The sequence below is a fragment of the Suricata suricatta genome, chromosome 3 (genome assembly GCF_006229205.1).
Source record: "Suricata suricatta isolate VVHF042 chromosome 3, meerkat_22Aug2017_6uvM2_HiC, whole genome shotgun sequence".
Lineage (NCBI taxonomy): Eukaryota > Metazoa > Chordata > Mammalia > Carnivora > Herpestidae > Suricata > Suricata suricatta.
In genome coordinates, this window is record NC_043702.1 from 165876751 (window position 1) to 165895207 (window position 18457).

At 45.6% G+C, this 18457-nt stretch overlaps 1 protein-coding gene across 10 annotated transcripts in view; it reads left to right on the forward strand.

Annotated features, from left to right (window-relative positions):
* The window catches only part of MIA3 (MIA SH3 domain ER export factor 3), a 52035-nt gene extending 33578 nt beyond the window's left edge, over positions 1-18457 (forward strand). For 2 of the 10 annotated variants that reach the window (XM_029935678.1, XM_029935685.1), the window contains 23 exons: positions 424-555; positions 3267-3288; positions 4027-4115; positions 4375-4452; positions 4543-4653; positions 5816-5887; positions 6072-6176; positions 6855-6977; positions 7070-7181; positions 8332-8387; positions 8478-8568; positions 8685-8823; positions 12543-12644; positions 13258-13318; positions 13428-13463; positions 13536-13603; positions 13721-13821; positions 13983-14120; positions 14818-14886; positions 14994-15073; positions 15200-15271; positions 16765-16915; positions 17635-18457. In XM_029935678.1, coding sequence (XP_029791538.1) covers positions 424-555; positions 3267-3288; positions 4027-4115; positions 4375-4452; positions 4543-4653; positions 5816-5887; positions 6072-6176; positions 6855-6977; positions 7070-7181; positions 8332-8387; positions 8478-8568; positions 8685-8823; positions 12543-12644; positions 13258-13318; positions 13428-13463; positions 13536-13603; positions 13721-13821; positions 13983-14120; positions 14818-14886; positions 14994-15073; positions 15200-15271; positions 16765-16915; positions 17635-17945 — 2319 coding nt within the window. In that variant the 3' untranslated portion in view covers positions 17946-18457. Of the gene's footprint in view, positions 1-423; positions 556-3266; positions 3289-4026; positions 4116-4374; positions 4453-4542; positions 4654-5815; positions 5888-6071; positions 6177-6854; positions 6978-7069; positions 7182-8331; positions 8388-8477; positions 8569-8684; positions 8824-12542; positions 12645-13257; positions 13319-13427; positions 13464-13535; positions 13604-13720; positions 13822-13982; positions 14121-14817; positions 14887-14990; positions 15074-15199; positions 15272-16764; positions 16916-17634 lie in introns of all 10 variants that reach the window. The other 8 variants (XM_029935681.1, XM_029935686.1, XM_029935677.1 and 5 more) reach the window with 7 other exon arrangements.

Consider the following 18457-nt stretch of genomic DNA (forward strand, 5'->3'; position numbering starts at 1 on the left):
AGGAAATGGGTATCATTTGTGTTATTTGTTATCATGTTGGTTTTATTTGCAGCCACAAAAGGTGATTATTTCTCTAGGGTGTTCAGTTTTTTGTTTCATGTGGCTTTTTAACTCATAAAAATTAGCTAAGGGGAAGGTATGATCCAGAGAGATTCGGGACATGCCTTAGGCAACAAAGTGTGGTAAGACCTATTGTAAAGTAGAAATACATGTTGAGCTTAAAGACATCTAGCTGCACGGTGTTCAAAAACACTTCAAGCCTAACAAGAACTAGGCTGCTGGTATCCTATCTTTATTGAAAATTGTTTATGGAGAGGTTTTGTGATGGAGGATCCTTTAGAATTTCTGTGGGTGATTTCTTTGTGACCGCTCTGTTGTAAATTTCTTCATGGTTTCTTGTTATTTCTAATATTTCTGTTTCAGTTAGTTGCTACACTGCCCAATGATGTTCAGCCTGGGCCTGATTTTTATGGATTGCCGTGGAAGCCTGTGCTTATCACTGCCTTCTTGGGACTTGTTTCATTTGCCATTTTCTTCTGGAGAACTGTTCTCGCTGTGAGTAAATTAAACTTCTGCCTTGATTCATCAAGACAAAGGATATTTTATAATCACTGGCCCTTTTGTTTCTTTTTCAGTTACTAACATAAACACAAATTTGTGAGCACAAAATTGTGAAATAATTTGATGTAATCTTTGTTGGTAAAGATTTAGACAACCTGTGTATAATCTTAATGGGAAAACTTAAGTTTTTGAATCTTAGGTAAAAGTGTAAAGATTAAGTGTATGTGTACCTACTTGGGCATCTCTATACATTTCTTTTTCTTTTTAAACTTTGGTTTTTTAATGTTTACTTTTGAGAGAGAGAGGAGGAGGGACAGAGAGAGTGGGAGACAGAATCTGAAGCAGGCTCCAGGCTCTGAGCGGTCAGCAAAGAGCCTGACACGGGGCTCAGACTCACAAACCACGAGATCATGACCTGAACTGAAGTCGGATGCTCCACTGACTGAGCCACCCAGGCGCCAGTATACATTTATAATAGAATTGGGAACCCTTACAGCCATCTTGAAAAGTACTTAAATACTATGTATCAGAATCCTTTAAAACGTTATGTCCTTTTATTATAGTGTAATACCATGTCTTAGAATCTGTCCTGAAGAAATAACTGATCATGCATTAAAAAATCATGTGTGAGGGTGTTCGGCGGAACACTGTTTATTAATAGAGTGAAAATTCCGTACGAACTAAGTGATCCACAATAGGGGAATTATTCTTGTGCATGCATATGACGGGATACCAGGTAACTCTTTAAATGTATGTATTTCAAAGACACTGGAGCCCAGAAAATGCTCACAATTTAAGTAGAAAAAAGAAGTCAAAACAGTAAAGTGTAGATACATATATATTACATAAATATATGTATAAACCAAAAAATGCTACAAAACAAAATAGTAAAACATATTTACATTTAGGACACTAGGTAATTTTTCAGTTTTTCCATCTATCTGTTTCACAGATTTTCCAATTTGGTCATGTGTTGTGCTCATAAAATATCTTTTTATTTAGAAATACAGATTATGTAGTATCCAGGGAAACACTAAAATTTTTATTCCTTACAGTCTGTGCAGAACTGGTCTCCTGTGCTTATCTATGTGTGCACACTCATATGTATTCGTATTCGTGACTATATTTTATTTTGTTTCAGAGTTATGTAATTGGAGAAAAAAATCATTTTGTGTGAATGAGCTTTCAGTTTCAGTTCAAGCATAACAGTTAAAGTAGCCAAAAGCATGGGATGTGCATCTTCTTAAAATTAAGTATTCTTCTTGTTGCTTAGTTTTATCAGACTGATAAATGATGTATTGCTCATAAACTTTCTCTTGTTGCACAAGTGACGGTAAAGTCACTTAAAAAGAAAGGTCATTTTGCCTGGATTCCTGTGAAGAGTCCTCTGACCTCATGGGGCTTTTCCTCAGATGAAGGAGAAAGGGAGCATAGAAAGGATGTGTGGACAGGGAAAAGGCTGCTTCTCAACCTCAGTGTTTGACTTTGGAACTTTGGTCCCTGCTCTTGCTTGCTTGATTCTTGCTTCTTCCTGTCGCCTCCTGATCTGGGGGAAAGAGGGCAGAAGCAGCTTCGTCTCTCATTCGCAAGGCTGCGACATTAAACAGGGCGCTCTGAGTGCGTTCCTATAACAACGTTAGTAGAAGTGATGTTAAGTACTGTAATAATAAGATATCACGGATGATTTATGGACGGATTCAGGTATCATCGCCATTTTGTAACTTTTGAGAGTGGGTTATGAAGACATTCAGTGATAGAATTTTTTAAAAAGTAAGTATTGCTTAGATTTTATAATCCTATAATTCAGTGCTGTCTTTAGAGATGATTGAGAGGTTAGGTGTCATTTCTCTTGTTTGAGCAGTTTCTTCGAGCAGTCTTCTTTCCTTTTTAGGTTGATGATCACTGTGCGTAAGGGTTTAGGAAAATCACATGACCTAGCTTATTAGATCTCAAAATTCGGCCAATTGCCAACTCTTTTCTTTTTTTTTTTTTTTAAGGTTTATTCATTTTTGAGAGAGCACTTGCAAGTGGGGGAGGGGCAAAGAGAGGGGAGGGGCAAAGGACCCAAAGCAGGCTCTGCTGACAGCACAGAGCCCAATGCGGGCCTCAAACTCAGGACCCGTGAAATCATGACCTGAACCAGAGTTGGGTGCTCTGCTGACTGAGCCACCCAGACGCCCCATCCATTTGCCAGCTGTTAATAGGATTTCAAAGATGTTTTCTGGTAAGAGAAAGAGACGTATCTTAGTACAAAGATTATGCCTGTAATTTTGTTTGCTGAGAGTCTCTTTGATCATTGTTTCTTAAGACCTCTTTCTGGCTACTCGGTGTTGTCAAATAAAGGATTTCTGGTAATAGAAGCATTAGTTATGTAACATGAAAATACCCATTTCCACTATTAATGGTAAGTGCTTAGTAAGATTGATGCTCTTTTAATAGATAAAAATACCTTTAGTTGCAAAATGAGGTATTCACTTTAGTGCTTTTATCTATCAGAAACTGTGAAGTATCGCTACTCATTAGATCTGAAATGCTTTTTAATCTTTTGTTACTTTTAATCCTATGGATTATTACTGTGAACCAAACGGTTACGAATTTTTCACTTAGTTATGATTTGACTCTTGTATATACTATTTCTGTGATATTATATAATACTGTAATATTTCTATTAATGTTTTGACATCAAATTTTTATTTTTCTTCTAGGTAAAGGATAGAGTATATCAAGGTAAATATTTAGGCTCATTTTGTTATTTGTACTCCTCCCTCAGTATTGGTGTTTGATCTGAGTTTTATGTAAGTGAGAAGTAACAATGGCGTCTGATGTCTGACTTATTCACTCCTGAACATTTTACTGACCCAGGTTGCTAGCTTGGATGACAGAGTAGTTGGTGATAGCACCAAATGAGTTTGGAGATGAGGTGGAACAAATTGTGGGATTAGGAAGCAGAGGATTAATCTGATTTGGGGCAGATTGGCTCTGTTGGTTTAACGCAGACGTGTCACATGGGAGCTATGCCCCTGTGCTAGTGGCTTAGGGACACGGTGTATGTTTACTGAAGTAGGTAATGTGAAGACTAGATGTGTAATTCTGTATGCTTGTATTTTTTGTCTCTTTGTTTTTGAAAATGACATACATTCAAAATGATGATGTTCTCTAAGGAGAAAGGTACTTCATGAAGGGAAGGTTATCAAGCTGAAATATTTTATTCTATTTTTTATCTTTGAAATAAACTTAAATTGGAATTTCTCATTGAAATAAGGGTCCTTATCATATTTTTCTTAAATTTTAGTAATAGTTTTATATCCTTATTGCTATGAACTACAGGTTGCTTTTTCAAAGGCATAATAGTCATGTTAAGGAGTCCTTTTCTGTCATAGTGCTAGAGAACATAGTGCTGATACGTTGGTAATTCAGTTTTACTTAGTGATCACAGTAACCTTATGGATTTCCTCTCCCTTTTAGTCACTGAACAGCAGATTTCTGAGAAGTTGAAGAATATCATGAAAGAAAATGCAGAACTTGTACAAAAGTTGTCAAATTATGAACAGAAGGTATAATTATTCTTTCAGTATTTCAGTGTATTTCTTCATGATTCCAGCTTGGATTATTTCTTCCTATATTATAGTTCAGTTATTATGGTTATCTTAAAATTTCATTACTTCCTACACACCGTTAAAATTGGAAGTAATGATCCTATGTATCCTATGTATAAAGTATTGCTTTCTTCTGTACGGGGTCACCTACTCAGATATACATTTTGATAGCACTGTGATTTATATTTCTGGATTCTGAGTGCTGTATTTTATATAGATCAAGGAGTCCAAGAAACATGTTCAGGAAACCAAGAAACAGAATATGATTCTGTCGGATGAAGCAGTTAAATTCAAGGTAAAAATCCCTTCTCTTTTTGAGATCACATTCTAAAAACAAAAGAAAGAATAATGAGTAATTATGATTAATCTTAATGTCTATTAATAGGATAAAATCAAGAAACTTGAAGAAACGAATGAAATTCTGGGTGACACAGCTAAAAATCTGCGTGTTATGTTAGAATCCGAGAGAGAACAGAATGCAAAGAATCAGGACTTGGTAAGAGTTTGCTGCAAAGCATTACTGCCATTTTGCTTTCGAACTGCCTGTGGGGGGGTGAATTAAACTCTGCATTTCCCCATGCTTCAGCTAAGAGAGGAGTGGGAGTCAGGGGAGTTGGACCCGCATCCATCCGTCTTCATAGAGTCTTAAGTGCTAGTACCACAGGTATTTATTTTCATGTTTCTAAAAAATATTCGTGTTCTTAGCCCTGGATAAATGTGGTATTGTTCGGCTCTGCCCTCTGAAACCTGTGGAACCACTAAAAAACCGTAGCCCAGTCTAACGGTTCTAGTACTTTTTTTGTTGTTGGGTACGATCCTTTTTAAAAGGATCTCTTTTAGAACAGTTTGAGAACAAGAGACAGGTGTCTCGGGGTTCCCGTGTGCGGCTTGCCACCATTCTGCACTCTGAGTTTCTCGGTCCCCACTCTGCTGTTCTCTTCAGAAGGAAGGGATTCCACGCAGCCCCCGGCTGAATGACTGGAGAGTGTGTGCCACCTCCTTGCGGAGGCAGTCTCTTCACGAATTTTTTGGAATTCTGTGAGATTTATGTATTCTGCCTCAAGTCCAACCATTTTTCAGTTCAGTCCAGAGGATTTTTAATTTATTTTTTAATGTTTATTTTTGAGAGAGAAAGAGAACGTGAGCAGGGGAGGGGCAGAGAGAGAGGGAGACAGAGAATCCAGGTTGAACTGTCAGCACAGAGCCTGATGTGGGGGTCAAACTCAAGAACCACAAGATCATAACCTGAGCCGAAGTCAGATGCTTAACTGACCGAGCCACTCAGGTGCCCCAGGAGAAGTTTTAAAGGGACCTTAGGGCTCCCCCCCCCCCCACCAATAGGAAAAAACATTGATTTGAACTGGATTACATGAAAGGTTTTTTTTTTTCTTTTTTCCTTCTTACCTTTTTGGTCTAGGCATCTACTATGTTACCTCACAGCCAGGAAGGTTGTGGGTGGCGTGTGATGGAGCTCTGATTATTTTCTTCTTTTCTTACCTCTTTACCTTCTTGACTTTTGTTCTCAGCTGAAATCGAATCACCTGCTTTTACCTGATAAGTAGGGAGTGGCCCTGGACTGATGTTCATCTGGTTAGCATACAGCCCATTCTTCTACTAAAATCCTACCACATTTTTTGTGTTCTTTTTCCACATGGCAGATTCTGGAAAACAAGAAGTCTATTGAGAAGTTGAAGGATGTTATTTCAGTGAATGCCTCCGAATTTTCAGAGGTAAAGCTGTCTGTGATTTCTGCAGGATATTAATAGGGTACCTTAGTTTTTGGTGAGCAAACATTTGGTTTTTGTTAGAATATGCAATAAATGAAAACTGTATGATATCTATTTGGGAAAGTATAACACACCCCACCCCACCCCCCTTTGGAATGAATTCACTAATAGGAGTGTTTTGCATTAGGTTCAGATTGCTCTTAATGAGGCTAAACTTAGCGAAGAGAAGGTGAAGTCTGAATGCCATCGGGTTCAAGAAGAAAATGCTAGGCTTAAGAAGAAGAAAGAGCAGGTAAAGAAAAGTTTAACATCCTAAATGATATGGTTGAGGGGACCGAGTATTTTTACCTCAAATATCTGTTCTCAGATCTGTTTTTAAGGAAATGAAATATGTATGCAGAATTCTATTCTTAGACCTGCAGTTTAAGCTGTGCTCCTACAGTTGAATTGATGTATGTGTCCTCCATCTGTTCTGGACTTTCTGTTCCCTGCAATTTCTTACAGCTCTCAGAGGGTTTAGTCTTTGCCGTGTCAGATCCCAACCAGTTACTAGCTTGAATAGCCTCAGGGGGGATGATGGATTTGCTCCTTGACCAAAGAATTTGGTATTTATAACCCTCCTTTGAGCAAGTAACTGCTTCACTGACGAAGCGAAGGTTACATGGCCTGGAGTGTGGACATGGGAGACAGTGACATGTGCTCCTGGGTTCACACTGAAGTGAGTTACTTGAATTGGCTGCAGTTTTTGGAAGGTTACAGTAAACTGGATCGACTTCCTGGACAGCTCTCATGTTCCCACTGCAGCTGAGGGTAGGAGCCGCTGTCCCCTCTCCCTTCACCAAGGCCTCAGTCCACAGTGACAGGCTGAAGAGTAGCACGGCCCCCTGCTTCCCTGTGTCACTCAACATGGTCCTGACGTGTCCGGTGCAAAAGCCCTTGTCTTTGGAAATTCATTGTTTTAACATTTCAGTTGCAGCAAGAAATCAAAGATTGGAGTAAATCACATGCTGAGCTCAGTGAGCAAATTAAATCATTTGAGAAGTCTCAGAAAAATTTGGAAGTAGCTCTTACTCACAAAGATGATAATATTAACGTAAGTTTATTCTCTTGAATACATGCTTCTCATGAACTGCCATGAAATCTGCTTAATTGAGAGGCTCTAATACCCCTTTCCTTTTTTTCTAGGCTTTGACTAATTGCATTACACAGTTGAATCGGTTAGATTGTGAATCTGAATCTGAGGGTCAGAATAAAGGAGGAAATGATGTGGATGAAATTGCAAATGGAGAAGTGGGAGGTAAGGCCGGTTTCAGGGAGGTTGGACCTCTTTTTGTGTTCCCGGCTTTAAGTACACTGCTGTTCTTCCCGGCTGAGTGACTTCCTCGGCAGTGTTAGAGGCGTAGACGCAAATCGCTGGACTTGGGCACACGCCTGCATCCATCGGGCAGAGCGGGGCGGCTGGGCGTGCTGTCACGGTGGAGGCGCCGTGAGCAGGGACTCTGCGTTTCCCTTCCGCGGAGGCTGCCGTGTGCCCTGCAGTGAGAGTCGCCTCGTCGTGACTCCCCCCCCCCCCGCGAGCTGAGCGCTCCTGAGCAGAAGTCTGTCTCTGTCTCGGCGCTGCAGAGTTGACGTTTGAACTGAATGCCCATCATCTGTGTAGCTTTTCGGTCTTAAGGCCCACAACCAGTTTTAGGAGCACTGAGGTGGGGGGCACAGTATACTTCAGGCCTGGAGAGAGAGCGGAGCTAAAGGGTAGCCGTGTTTCTGATGTGTCTGATTGATACTGCTTGCATAGTGGTTGTTTTCAGCACCTGGTAGCAGATCCAAGGGGAGAACAGGAGAGTAAGTCTTTCTGAATGAGACACCTGAGGGGAGCCTGAGTGGCTCAGATGGTTAAGTGTCCAGCTCTTGCAGTCAGATGCTCTACCACTGAGCTATCCCCCCAAGCATCCAGGTCTTGATTTTGGCTCAGGTTATGATCTTACAGTTTGTGAGATTGAGCCCCGCATCAGGCTCTACGCTAATAGTGTCTCCCCCCCTCTCTGCCCCTCTTTCTCTCTGCTTCTCCTCCACGTGTGTGTGTGTGTGTGTGTGCGTGCGTGCACATGGGCGTGCGTGTGCGCCTGCACACACTCCTCTCTTTGAAAACAAATGAGTAGATTAAACAAGACAGTAAGACCCCTGACGTGAGAGAGCAGAGCTCTCGTTCACACTCCCTTCTTGTGGGAGTCCGGCACAGATACCATTTTTCTGGTGCAAACTGGGAATTCACTTCTGTAGTCTAAGTCTGCAGTGCTCCTAAAAGTCATGGAGCCTCATTGGTTTATCGGTTAATTTGGTTTTCCTTTGAATGTTTGAACATTGTGATTGTTTTGTTTTGGAGAAGTCAAGAAAATATCGTTAAAAAGCAAAGGAGGAACAAGCGATTAAAGCATTTTATATTTTAGGTGACCGGAGTGAGAAGATGAAAACTCAAATTAAGCAGATGATGGACGTTTCTCGGGTATGAGCTTCTTTGTGGAGTGCCAGGAGTGCCTGTGGGTTCTCACTGTGCCCCGCTTGTAAGATCCTGTCTCTCTCTTGGAATTTTTAGACACAAACTGCAATATCAGTAGTTGAAGAGGATCTAAAACTTCTACAGTTTAAGCTTAGGGCCTCGATGTCTACTAAATGCAACCTGGAAGGTAGGCCGCTTCCTCAGCAGAAAGGGCTGTGTTCCATACCCGCTCTCGCCTCCTTGCCTCCCCGCAGTGTGCAAGCCCCGTGCGTGCACACAGCCCGACTGTTTTATCCTTCACAGAGCAGATAAAGAGATTGGAAGATGAGCGCAGTTCGCTGCAGTCAGCCAAAGCCGGCCTGGAAGGCGAATGCCAGACCCTGAGGCAGAAGGTGGAGATTCTGAACGAGCTGTACCAGCAGAAGGAGTCGGCTCTGCAGAAGTAAGGCGCCCCTGCCTCGCTCGCCCAGACAAAAGTCTGTCTTTTGTAAACTGTATTTGTGGGCTTTTCCCATCCATTATTAGATTTGTCGTTATCTTTTTCTCGTTTCCCCTAATGTGCATTTTTCTTTCCATTCCAATCAGTCGCCAGAAATTGTGGCGTGCCTGGTGCCCGGGGCCGGCGGTCACGGCCGTGCCTGCCGTGAGGACCCGCTGCCCGCTCTCCACCGTGGCTCCACTGTGAGCTTCGCTTTCCTCTTGTGTGGCGTTCAAGTAATCTCGATTTGTGTGTGGTCTGCCACCTCGTAGTCTAGCCTCTCAGAATCCTGAGTGGTTCGGAGGATGTGATGTTACTGGAATTAATGCTCCGGAAGGAGTGCTTAGTTACAGGCCGGCATCCTGTGTTTTGGACTTAGTGTAGTCAGACGCTCAGATTAAACTGCACACCGGTGATTACGGCAAGGACGTTTGGAGCCTTAAATCTGGAAGCACCAGATTGGTTTGTGTGCTTAGGTATGCTTCTGTGCTTCTGCACTTCATTTTACGGTGTCTGCTCCACAAAAATACCCGCGTTCTCTCAAGAGAGCGTGTCTGCGGCGGGCGCTGTGTGGCCATGCCCCCTGCTTTACTCCGGCGGGTCTGGGGCCTCTGAGAAGGCCCATCCTGCTGGGCACACTGCGTCTTGGAAATTTAAGCTCCAGCTGCTTTTGCCTGACCCCATTACACATGGAAGCGTACCCCCGATGTTTTCTCTGATTCTTGGCTCGCCACACAGTCAGTTTAGAATTTCCAGATTTCGTTCAGGCCAGCCCTCTAAGCACCTGGCCTGTTCCAGAGACTTGCTTCTCGTTACATTGCTTTTGTAAAGAGCGCTGATCTGCCACCACAAGTAATCCGACCGTCCTAAGCAGCAGTAGTGTTTCTTGAGGAGAGTCGTTGTGGCACCGTTTCCCTCTGTTCGTCCTGCACGCACTGAGTCACCATGCCCGGTTTGTACCCTGCTCTCCGTCCCAAAGCCTGTGTTCATCGAGGCCCCTGTCCCGTTCCCTGCCAGTCCCTGGCTCCTCGCCTGTCCCCACTTTCCCTGCCTGTCTCTCTAGTCTCGTGGCGGTGCTTTCTGGCCCATGTTCGTTGTTCCTGTAGTTCCTTGTCTGCACACCTGTGGTCTTTCCTGGGGGGTCATGTGCATTCTGCCTGAAGGACGGCCCTTAGTGGCAGATTTGATTGGTGTGTCTCCATGTGAACATGTCTCCATTAGGCCCCGCCCCCCCTTGGGTGCACCACTGTTTCACGTCATCACTGTAGGAACCACCAGGTACTTGCTGCTTTTATGATCTATGTGAGGAGTCCAGGGTCAGGCCTGTTTTCCTTGTCCGTGCGCCTCACCCCTGCTCTCGTGGCCCTCAGTCATTCCTTCTGGCTCTCCGGCAGCTTTGCTGGAGGTGAGCAGGTGTGGGTGTTCGTGTCACCTGCTTCCCGCTCTCCCCCATCCCGTGTCCATCTCTGCTGCTCGGGGCCGCCGGCACCTCTTGGTTTGGGGGTCCTGGTGTACTGATTCTGCCCCATTCTCTCTTCAGATTCCATCTACACTGCTTTTTATTCTCTCCCGTGTCCCCTACATGCTTGCTGGAATTTGCTTCATCCTGGATTGGGTTTTACTTGCCCTGTCTCCCGGGTGCTGACATCTCACTTTGCGTGTCAGATCGGCTGCTGAAATCACTCATTCGGTTCTTCATATCAGTTTTAGAGTTTCTGTTCTGCTAAAGTCCGTAATTTTGACTTACTTTCTTGAATTTGTATGCCATCGTAATTATTTTGACGTGTGTGTAATGATTCCAGTATGTGGCTACCTGATGGGTCCGCCCTCTTGTTGCTTAGATTTTGCTCACAGTGTCTTGTGGACGGCCTGGTCAGTTTTGACTGAGAGGCAGAAACAGTGTAGGATAATGAGAGGACTGGGATGATGTGATTCTCCGACAGAAAAGATGAGAGCGTATTTCCAGCACGTGGTTATTACTTCACTCAGTCGGCAAGTCAGATCCTTCAGAAATGGCCTCATCCCTTCAAAGGACACTGCATAGCTCTTTCGAGTCTCAACCCAAACTGTAGGCCTTTAGGGGGCCCCCACTCATTGGCGACCTTGAACTACAGTTTATTTTTCTTTGAACCCAGGGTCTTTTGAAAGCTCTGCTCAGTCTCCTTAGCTCTCTGTTGTCTTCAATGCCTGGAATGAACTTGGGGGAAAGGTGCCTTCAGATACCAGGCTTTCTTATAATTCTGAGATTCCTTTTTCTCCTGGTTCTTGGCCTCATTTTTTCACTTGTTAGCTAATATGTTAACTCTCTGATGCCTTCCTTCAGGCACATTCTTTATGTTTTTGTCCAGTGTTCTAATTGTTCTCCGTATTTTCAGACCAGCTTCTTCGTTACTGGAAAAAATACTGATCTTTCCCTCAAGATTCCGTTTTCTCACATCTCTTCCTAAGCCAGATGCAGGGACTTTTCTCTCCTTATGTGCATCGTTTACACATTAAACTGTGAGCTCTGTTAGTGCACAGAGAGTTTGCTCATACTTTTGTCTTAGCATCTTACTATGCAACCAGTATTTTACAGCCACTCATAAGATACTTTGCTGAGTATTAAGTGGGCGGTTATAAAAGAATACATAAACCTCTTTTCCCTTTCCTGTTATTAAACCTTTTAACTATAGCTCTTCTCATTTTGCTTCTGATTCACAGAAATTTAAGTTTCGAGTTAAGTGTCTTTTGAATCTTTTGGGCAAAGATGTACAAGGGTAATGAGAATAGCATTTATATGTGTATATATATTTTTTTTGTTTGTTTGTTTTTTTGAGAAAGAGAAGGCGCAAGTGAGCAAGAGGGAGAGAGAAGTGGGGCTTACCCGAAGCAAGGCTTGAACTCAAAAATCATGAGATCATGGCCAGAGCTGAAGTTAAGATGCTTAACTGAGTGAGCCACCCCGGCACCCTGAGAACAGCATTTTTAAACCTTTAAATATTGCTAGCATTGCAGTTTAGTTTATAGTAGATTGATATCTTGAACTTGAAAGTTAATTGGGTTAAAACCAGTTTTCCAGTAGGTAATGTCCTGATTTCACAACATCTGGGATTCTTTTTCTGTTTTATTCACTAGACATCACCAATTCTGAGATTTTTCTCAAACCACAATTCCATTGAAATAGGGGTAGGGGTCCCATATCTGAAGTGTGGGAATGTTCTGTGGTTAATTGCCCAGGTTAGAAGGCGGGTTCTAAAAGGCTTTCTTTGGCTGACTTCCCGTACTGTGGTTCCCATCTTGGATTGAGAAGCAGTCCTTCTGTGGTGGAAATAAGAGAAGTAATTCTAGATCTTTCTGTGGTGGAAATAAGAGAAGTAATGATCCCGTACTTTACCGTAAGCTGACGTGTGTGAGGTGGACTAGCCCGGGCCTTCCGTGCGAAGCCAGCTTTCACCGTGTAAAGCCCAAGGAGCTCGCCCCTGGGCATGTTGAGTTTTTGACATTTCTTTCCTAGTGAGTGGAGAATTACGAGACGTTAGAGAATGCAGGGGATTGGTTTTTATCCTTGAATGACAGGTTTGAATTCCCTCCTGACTTTGCGGCTGCTGCGTGTTTTAGAGAGGAGGGAGGTGACATTTGCTTAGAGGCATTCAGCCTGCTGGGGAGACAGAAACACTTTCCACTGACGACCGATTTTGTCTTAGGAAACTGAGTCAGGAGGAGTTTGAGCGGCAAGACCGAGAGCAGCGGCTGTCGGCTGCGGATGAAAAGGCGCTTTTGGCTGCAGAGGAAGTAAAAACGTACAAGTGAGTTCAGCTTCAACAGAGGGGTCAGCGACTGGGGAAACTACTGTTGACTTCTTAAAAAAACACGTTATGTTGTGTAGAACAAAATTAGCACAGAAACGGTCAGAGGGTGTGGATACAGTTAATTCACATGAGAGAAAATAAAGTTGACATTAACAAAGTAAAAGAGCCACGTTAACACTGACATTTCTCTATACCCAGCGCTGGCAAGACTGTCAGGGAACTTGGTTTGCACCAGCAGTTCCGGGGAGTTTGGTGTGTTGGAGCAATTGTTTTAGGAAAGCTGTTTGCTGTAGTGATGCAGAAATCATTAAAGTGAGCGTGCCATTTGATAGACCCGGGAGTGACAGCTCTGGGAGGTTTTCTGTGGCTGCAGTTAATGCGGGCAGAGCTTGAGGGGGGAAATCCTAGAGCAGGATTGCCTGAGAACACTGAAGAACAGCCCGGGAGCTCACCGTGCACCCACGCAGAAGCTGCAGGCACCAGACCGTGGGGAGAGGAGTGCCGGTTCCGCGAGGGCGGAGCCTGCAGGAGGGCGGGTGTTAGAGGGGTGGGGGAGTCTGTTGAAACGTTTCTTTAGTTGCACTTTAATAAAAGCAAGTGTGATTCTCAGGCGCAGAATTCAAGAAATGGAGGACGAATTACAGAAAACCGAGCGCTCATTCAAAAACCAGGTAATGGCCGTGCCGCCCGACAGCCGCAGGAGTCCGGTGCCCGGTGGGCTGCCTGGTGCCTGGGACCGCAAGTCCCCAGACGTATCTGTTGGTGTGTTGTCTTTTTCAGATTGCTACTCATGAGAAGAAAGCTCATGATAACTGGGTAAGATTTGTTTTTTCTTTCTGTTGTTTGGTGTGTGGCCACAACTGACCCGGACCTTGTTTTCTCCAACAGCTCAAGGCTCGCGCTGCAGAGAGAGCGATAGCAGAGGAGAAGAGGGAAGCCGCCAACTTGAGACACAAGTACGTGACTTCGCATGTTTTTCCAGTGCATTCTAGGGACAGTAAAGGCTGTGCTTCTGGGTTGTCTAATCGGGAATTTGGTGTCTTGCATTTAAGTCCATCTCCCCCGCATCCCAGGTTATTGGAATTAACCCAGAAGATGGCAATGCTTCAGGAAGAGCCTGTGATCGTGAAGCCGCGGCCGGGAAGACCCAGCACCCAGAACCCCCCGTGGAGAGGTAGCAGTGCTTTCAAAGGGCAGCAATCGAGGTTTTGGTCAAAATGTATAGAAATTCTATTTTATTTCTGCGTGTCTTAGTTACGATGCCCTAGAAGCAATCCCAAGAACTTAGTAAAGAAAGGTTGCGTCCGAGTGGTGACAGGGCACTGTCCTCGTCAGGTCCTCTGAGCCAGAACGGCTCTTTCGGTCCCTCTCCGGTGAGTGGGGGGGAATGCTCCCCGCCCCCGACGGCCGACCCGCCCGCCAGACCGCTCTCCGCAACCCTCAGCCGAAGAGACATGCCTAGAAGCGAATTCGGTGAGCATTCACAGTTTACCTTGTGGTGCACTGTTGCCAGAGGTTCCCCCCACTTTTTATTTGAGAATTCTAATGCAAGCGTTCTAGAATTGGGGTCTGTTGGTATAGAGAAAAGAATTCTTAATGTGTCTGTTAGGTCTGCTTTAGAACAGAAAGCATTTATTAACCTTAGTGTGACATATAAATACATAAATATCTAAAATACAGAATATGTGATGGTAAATATCATTTTTTCTTTTTAATTTTTTACCGCAAAGTATAAGCCTCTGTCTTTAAATCTCCATGGGGCTCCTCGCTTGAGCATTATAAAAGTGACTGTAAGAGACTTGAAAATTGACGCAGCATACATCTGTTTCTCATTAACGTATCAGGCTGTAGCCTGTTTCCTACCAACACGTCAGTAACACCTGGTGAGACACGGAAGTGAGATTACACAGACTGGGAAACATCCGTCTGTCCAGCCACATCAGGCCCGTCGCCTGAAGCACCTGCCCGTTGCCGCTCGCGTGCAGGTTTTCTCACATGTTAAACAGTTTGTTGTATTTAAGTCTGCGAGTAAGTTTGGGGTTCCCCACGTATGTATCAGGAGACCCGTTTTTAGTGTTGCTTTCTAGGTAGAGTTGGACCCCGACTCCTCCACATCTGGTCTCTTTGTTCTGAAACCCCCGTACAAGCGCTCTGTTCTTTCTCTCTCAAGGATCGGTGGATGGGCCTCCACCGCGTCCCCGATGGTCATCTGAGGCGTCCGGGAAACCCTCTGCCTCGGGTAAGGGATCTGAGTGTGTTCGGAGTCCAAAATCCAAGGATTTCTCCCTCTTCGTCAGGGCGCAGTACATCAGGGTAGATCTAAGTCCGTTCTCTGGCCCTCAGCAGATCCAGGACCTGGCGTGGCTCCCATGATGAACAGCGGCTCGAGAAGCTCCTCCCCGGCTAAGGGGACGGAGGACGGCAAGGTAAGTGGTGCAGGCGTTCGGAGTGGTAATTAGGTATGTCAGGACACGTTGAACCTCTATAAGCCTCGCTCTGTGTACTCCATCTGTGTGTCTGTTATATCTGTACTGTCTCATTTTTTTAAAAAGCAAACTGTTTCCCAAGACCCCGAAGGCCCCTCAGCTCCCAGCATTCCACCTGTGGCTGAGCAGTCAGCAGTAGTAAGTACTTGGAGGTTGAGGACGGAATGGAGCTTCTGGGTATTTCTGGACAGGTCGTGACGCGCACGACACTAACCTGCTCTGCGTTAAACTGCATGGCCAGTACGGAGCTTGCCGTTGCTTTGACTTGAAAGTGTTGCTGAAGTTGGACTGCTTGGTTGGCTTTTCCTTTTTCCTGTTTTGGTTAGGCTGCTCACCTGTGTAAACGTCTCTGGTAACGAACTAAAGCCCGCGCAGAGCCCTCGCCCCGGCTCTGCCGTGTGTGTGCTGCCGTGCGCAGTGGTGTGAGGCAGAGGAGAGGGGTTCTGTGTATTATGTAGAATTCACACCACGGCAAGCGTGCTACTTACGAACATCCCCGGCTGGATACTAGGCAGACGCGGGTTTGAGTGATCTGAAATCCCAGACTGGGAAGGGAAGAGCGTTAGCCGCAGGTGAAATCCCCGCCAGCCGGAATCCGTCCTTCCCTGTCTCGCGGGTTCCCGGCAGCTCCCCTCGGCTACGTTCACACTCGCGTGCTCTCTACCAGAGCCGCGTGGCCCTCGCAGAAATCAGAGCATGCGTGATTGTTTAGAATTTCCACCGAGTCTCCCGTAGGAAAGTCGGCATCTCTAGCGAGAAAGCAGAGCAGTATGGCTGATGAAGGGACATGTGGCAGCTCCGCCTGCCGCTGCCTCCCTGGACGGGGAGCGTCGCTGCTGTTGGAAAACGCGTCTAGGTTTCCATGCTGGACTCAGGGACATGCATCTCTTGAGGTCTGTTTATCCACAGGCAGCTTGGAGAAGACCTGAAACCCTGCTGGGGTAGACTTCAGAGAGTGGAGGCCCCTTTATTAGGTTAGGGAGGTGCAGAGGTGCAGGGTGAGGGTGGGGTGCAGAGACATGATCCTGAATTGCCTTCTTGGTTTCTTGCGTGCTGTGTGGTCGTCAGCAAAATACTCTGTGTCTGTTCCCTCCTATTTAAAACAGGATGTTCATACTTGGAGATTGAGAGATCTGCTGGTTAGAGATAATACACAAACTCCAAGGCACTCTGAACGGGGGCTGTGGTCACACATGTAGAACGTGGATGGTTCATTGCCCCTTGTTCTGTCCGTGCTTAGGGTGGAAGTAATGCTTTGTTGTGGCCAAGGGAAGGACGTGGGGCGGGGGTGGGGAGGAAGGGAGCCCTAGGAACAACTGATGGTGGGTGTGGTAGGATTTCGTCGTCAGCAGTCCCCTCTGGGCGTCCTTCTGAGGTCCTCCTGCTGTCCCCTCGCCCGCCCCGTTACAGCAGGAATAGGCCCGGGAAGATGGTTGCTCCTGGGCTGTCCCTGTCACCTGCCTGGGCTGCTGGGAGGTGGCAGGGAGGCCGGAGGGGTAAAGCTTTGTCACACGGGTTGCCCTTTGGACCGGTACCTGACCTCTGCTTTGTTGGGTCTCAGCTTTTATTGGTGTTGGTTTTTGTGTGTTGTACCCATGTCTTCCAGAACTTTAATTGCTTCTGCTCTGCAGGTTCCTATGGCTGCAAAAGGGCCGCCTCCTTTCCCAGGGGTGCCCCTCATGAGCTCACCCGTGGGAGGCCCTCTCCCGCCCCCCACTCGGTACGGACCCCCGCCTCAGCTCTGCGGGCCTTTTGGGCCTCGGCCACTGCCTCCGCCATTCGGTATGATGATTGAATGGTAGTAATTGACTTGTAGAGGGTACTTCATCTTTTCTGTCTGTTCCTTGTTGAAATTTTAGTAGTGACTTTTACAGGCCCATCTACTGAAAGGGCAAAGCAAGTGGAATACATGTTTTTGGACACATGGGGGAGGGGCTGTACAACCCCCCTCTACGGAGACGGGTGGTAGTTAATCTCTTGTAGACAAGAGAGATTTCTAGAAAGCCAACTTTCACAGATGGATAGAACTCCCCCCTCTGAACCTTCACTCCCCACGCTGGGAATCAGGAGGGCAGTGTCCGCTCTAAGAGAAGGTAGCATCGCGTTAGGGGGCGGCCAGAAGGCCTTTCCCAGGTAGGGCAGGCACCGGGGTTCTGAAGGCACGCTAGGTCCATGCTGAGCTCCTGCCTGAAGTTTGGACACAGGAGCAGACGGTGGGGTTTTCCTTGATCACGTTTCTTTGTTGCAGTGAAGCCCTTACTGCACCCTGTCGTCTTGCTGTGACATAAAGACAGCAGAACTGTGGGACAGAAGGCACACAAGCTAGATCGAGCCACATTCAAATCCTGCCTGTCTCCTGGCTGGCTAGCCAGCCGTCAGCCTCTGACCCCCCTCCCTGTGCCTCATCTGTGAAGTGGGGGTTCTGCACCGACCTCTAGAGTTGTGAGGAATTAGGCTCACGTGCCTAGACTCATGCATTTATGTGACTTGACCTTTTCCAGGTCCTGGCTTCCGCCCACCACTAGGCTTAAGAGAATACGCACCGGGCATTCCACCTGGGAAACGGGACCTGCCTCTGGACCCCCGAGAATTTTTACCAGGACACACGCCTTTTAGACCTTTAGGCTCTCTTGGCCCAAGAGAGTACTTTATTCCCGGTGCCCGACTACCGCCCCCACCCCACGGCCCCCAGGATTATCCGCCTCCGCCTGCTGCAAGAGACTTCCTGCCTTCCGGCTCCGGAGACGAGCCCGCGCCCGCCTCCCAGAGCGGCAGCCGGGACTGCTCACAGGCTTTAAAACAGAGCCCGTAACTGTGACCGCCGTGCAGTCAGAGAGAGTGGGCACATTCGTGACATAAAGGATTTCATTGGCTTCAAAATCCAAAAGTTTATTTTAAAAGGTTTGTTTTTAGAACTAAGCTGCCCTGGCAGTGTGCATTTTTGAGCCAAACAATTGAAAAATACCATTTCTCTCCCTAAATAAATACCACCTCATAAGCTAGAGCCTTCTGACAACCTTGAAATGTGCAATAAAGAATACCTGTGTTCTAGTTAACGTAGCGCGTAACTGCTCAATGATTTAGAGTGTCCTGAGAAATATGAACATTTCCTGTGGAAATGCTAGAACGTGTATTTCCATTTATTACCCTGTTTTTAGTGTACACCAGCTGAATACAGAGCAATGGTGTTTATAAGCTTGGTTTTTTAAAATATCTGGTCGCAAAGACTGTTACACTAAAAATGTTTACTAAAAGATCATTAACTTTATCTCCCTTCTTGAAGTTCTTTGTAGTAATAGTTCATAAAAATTTGTTTAATTAGCA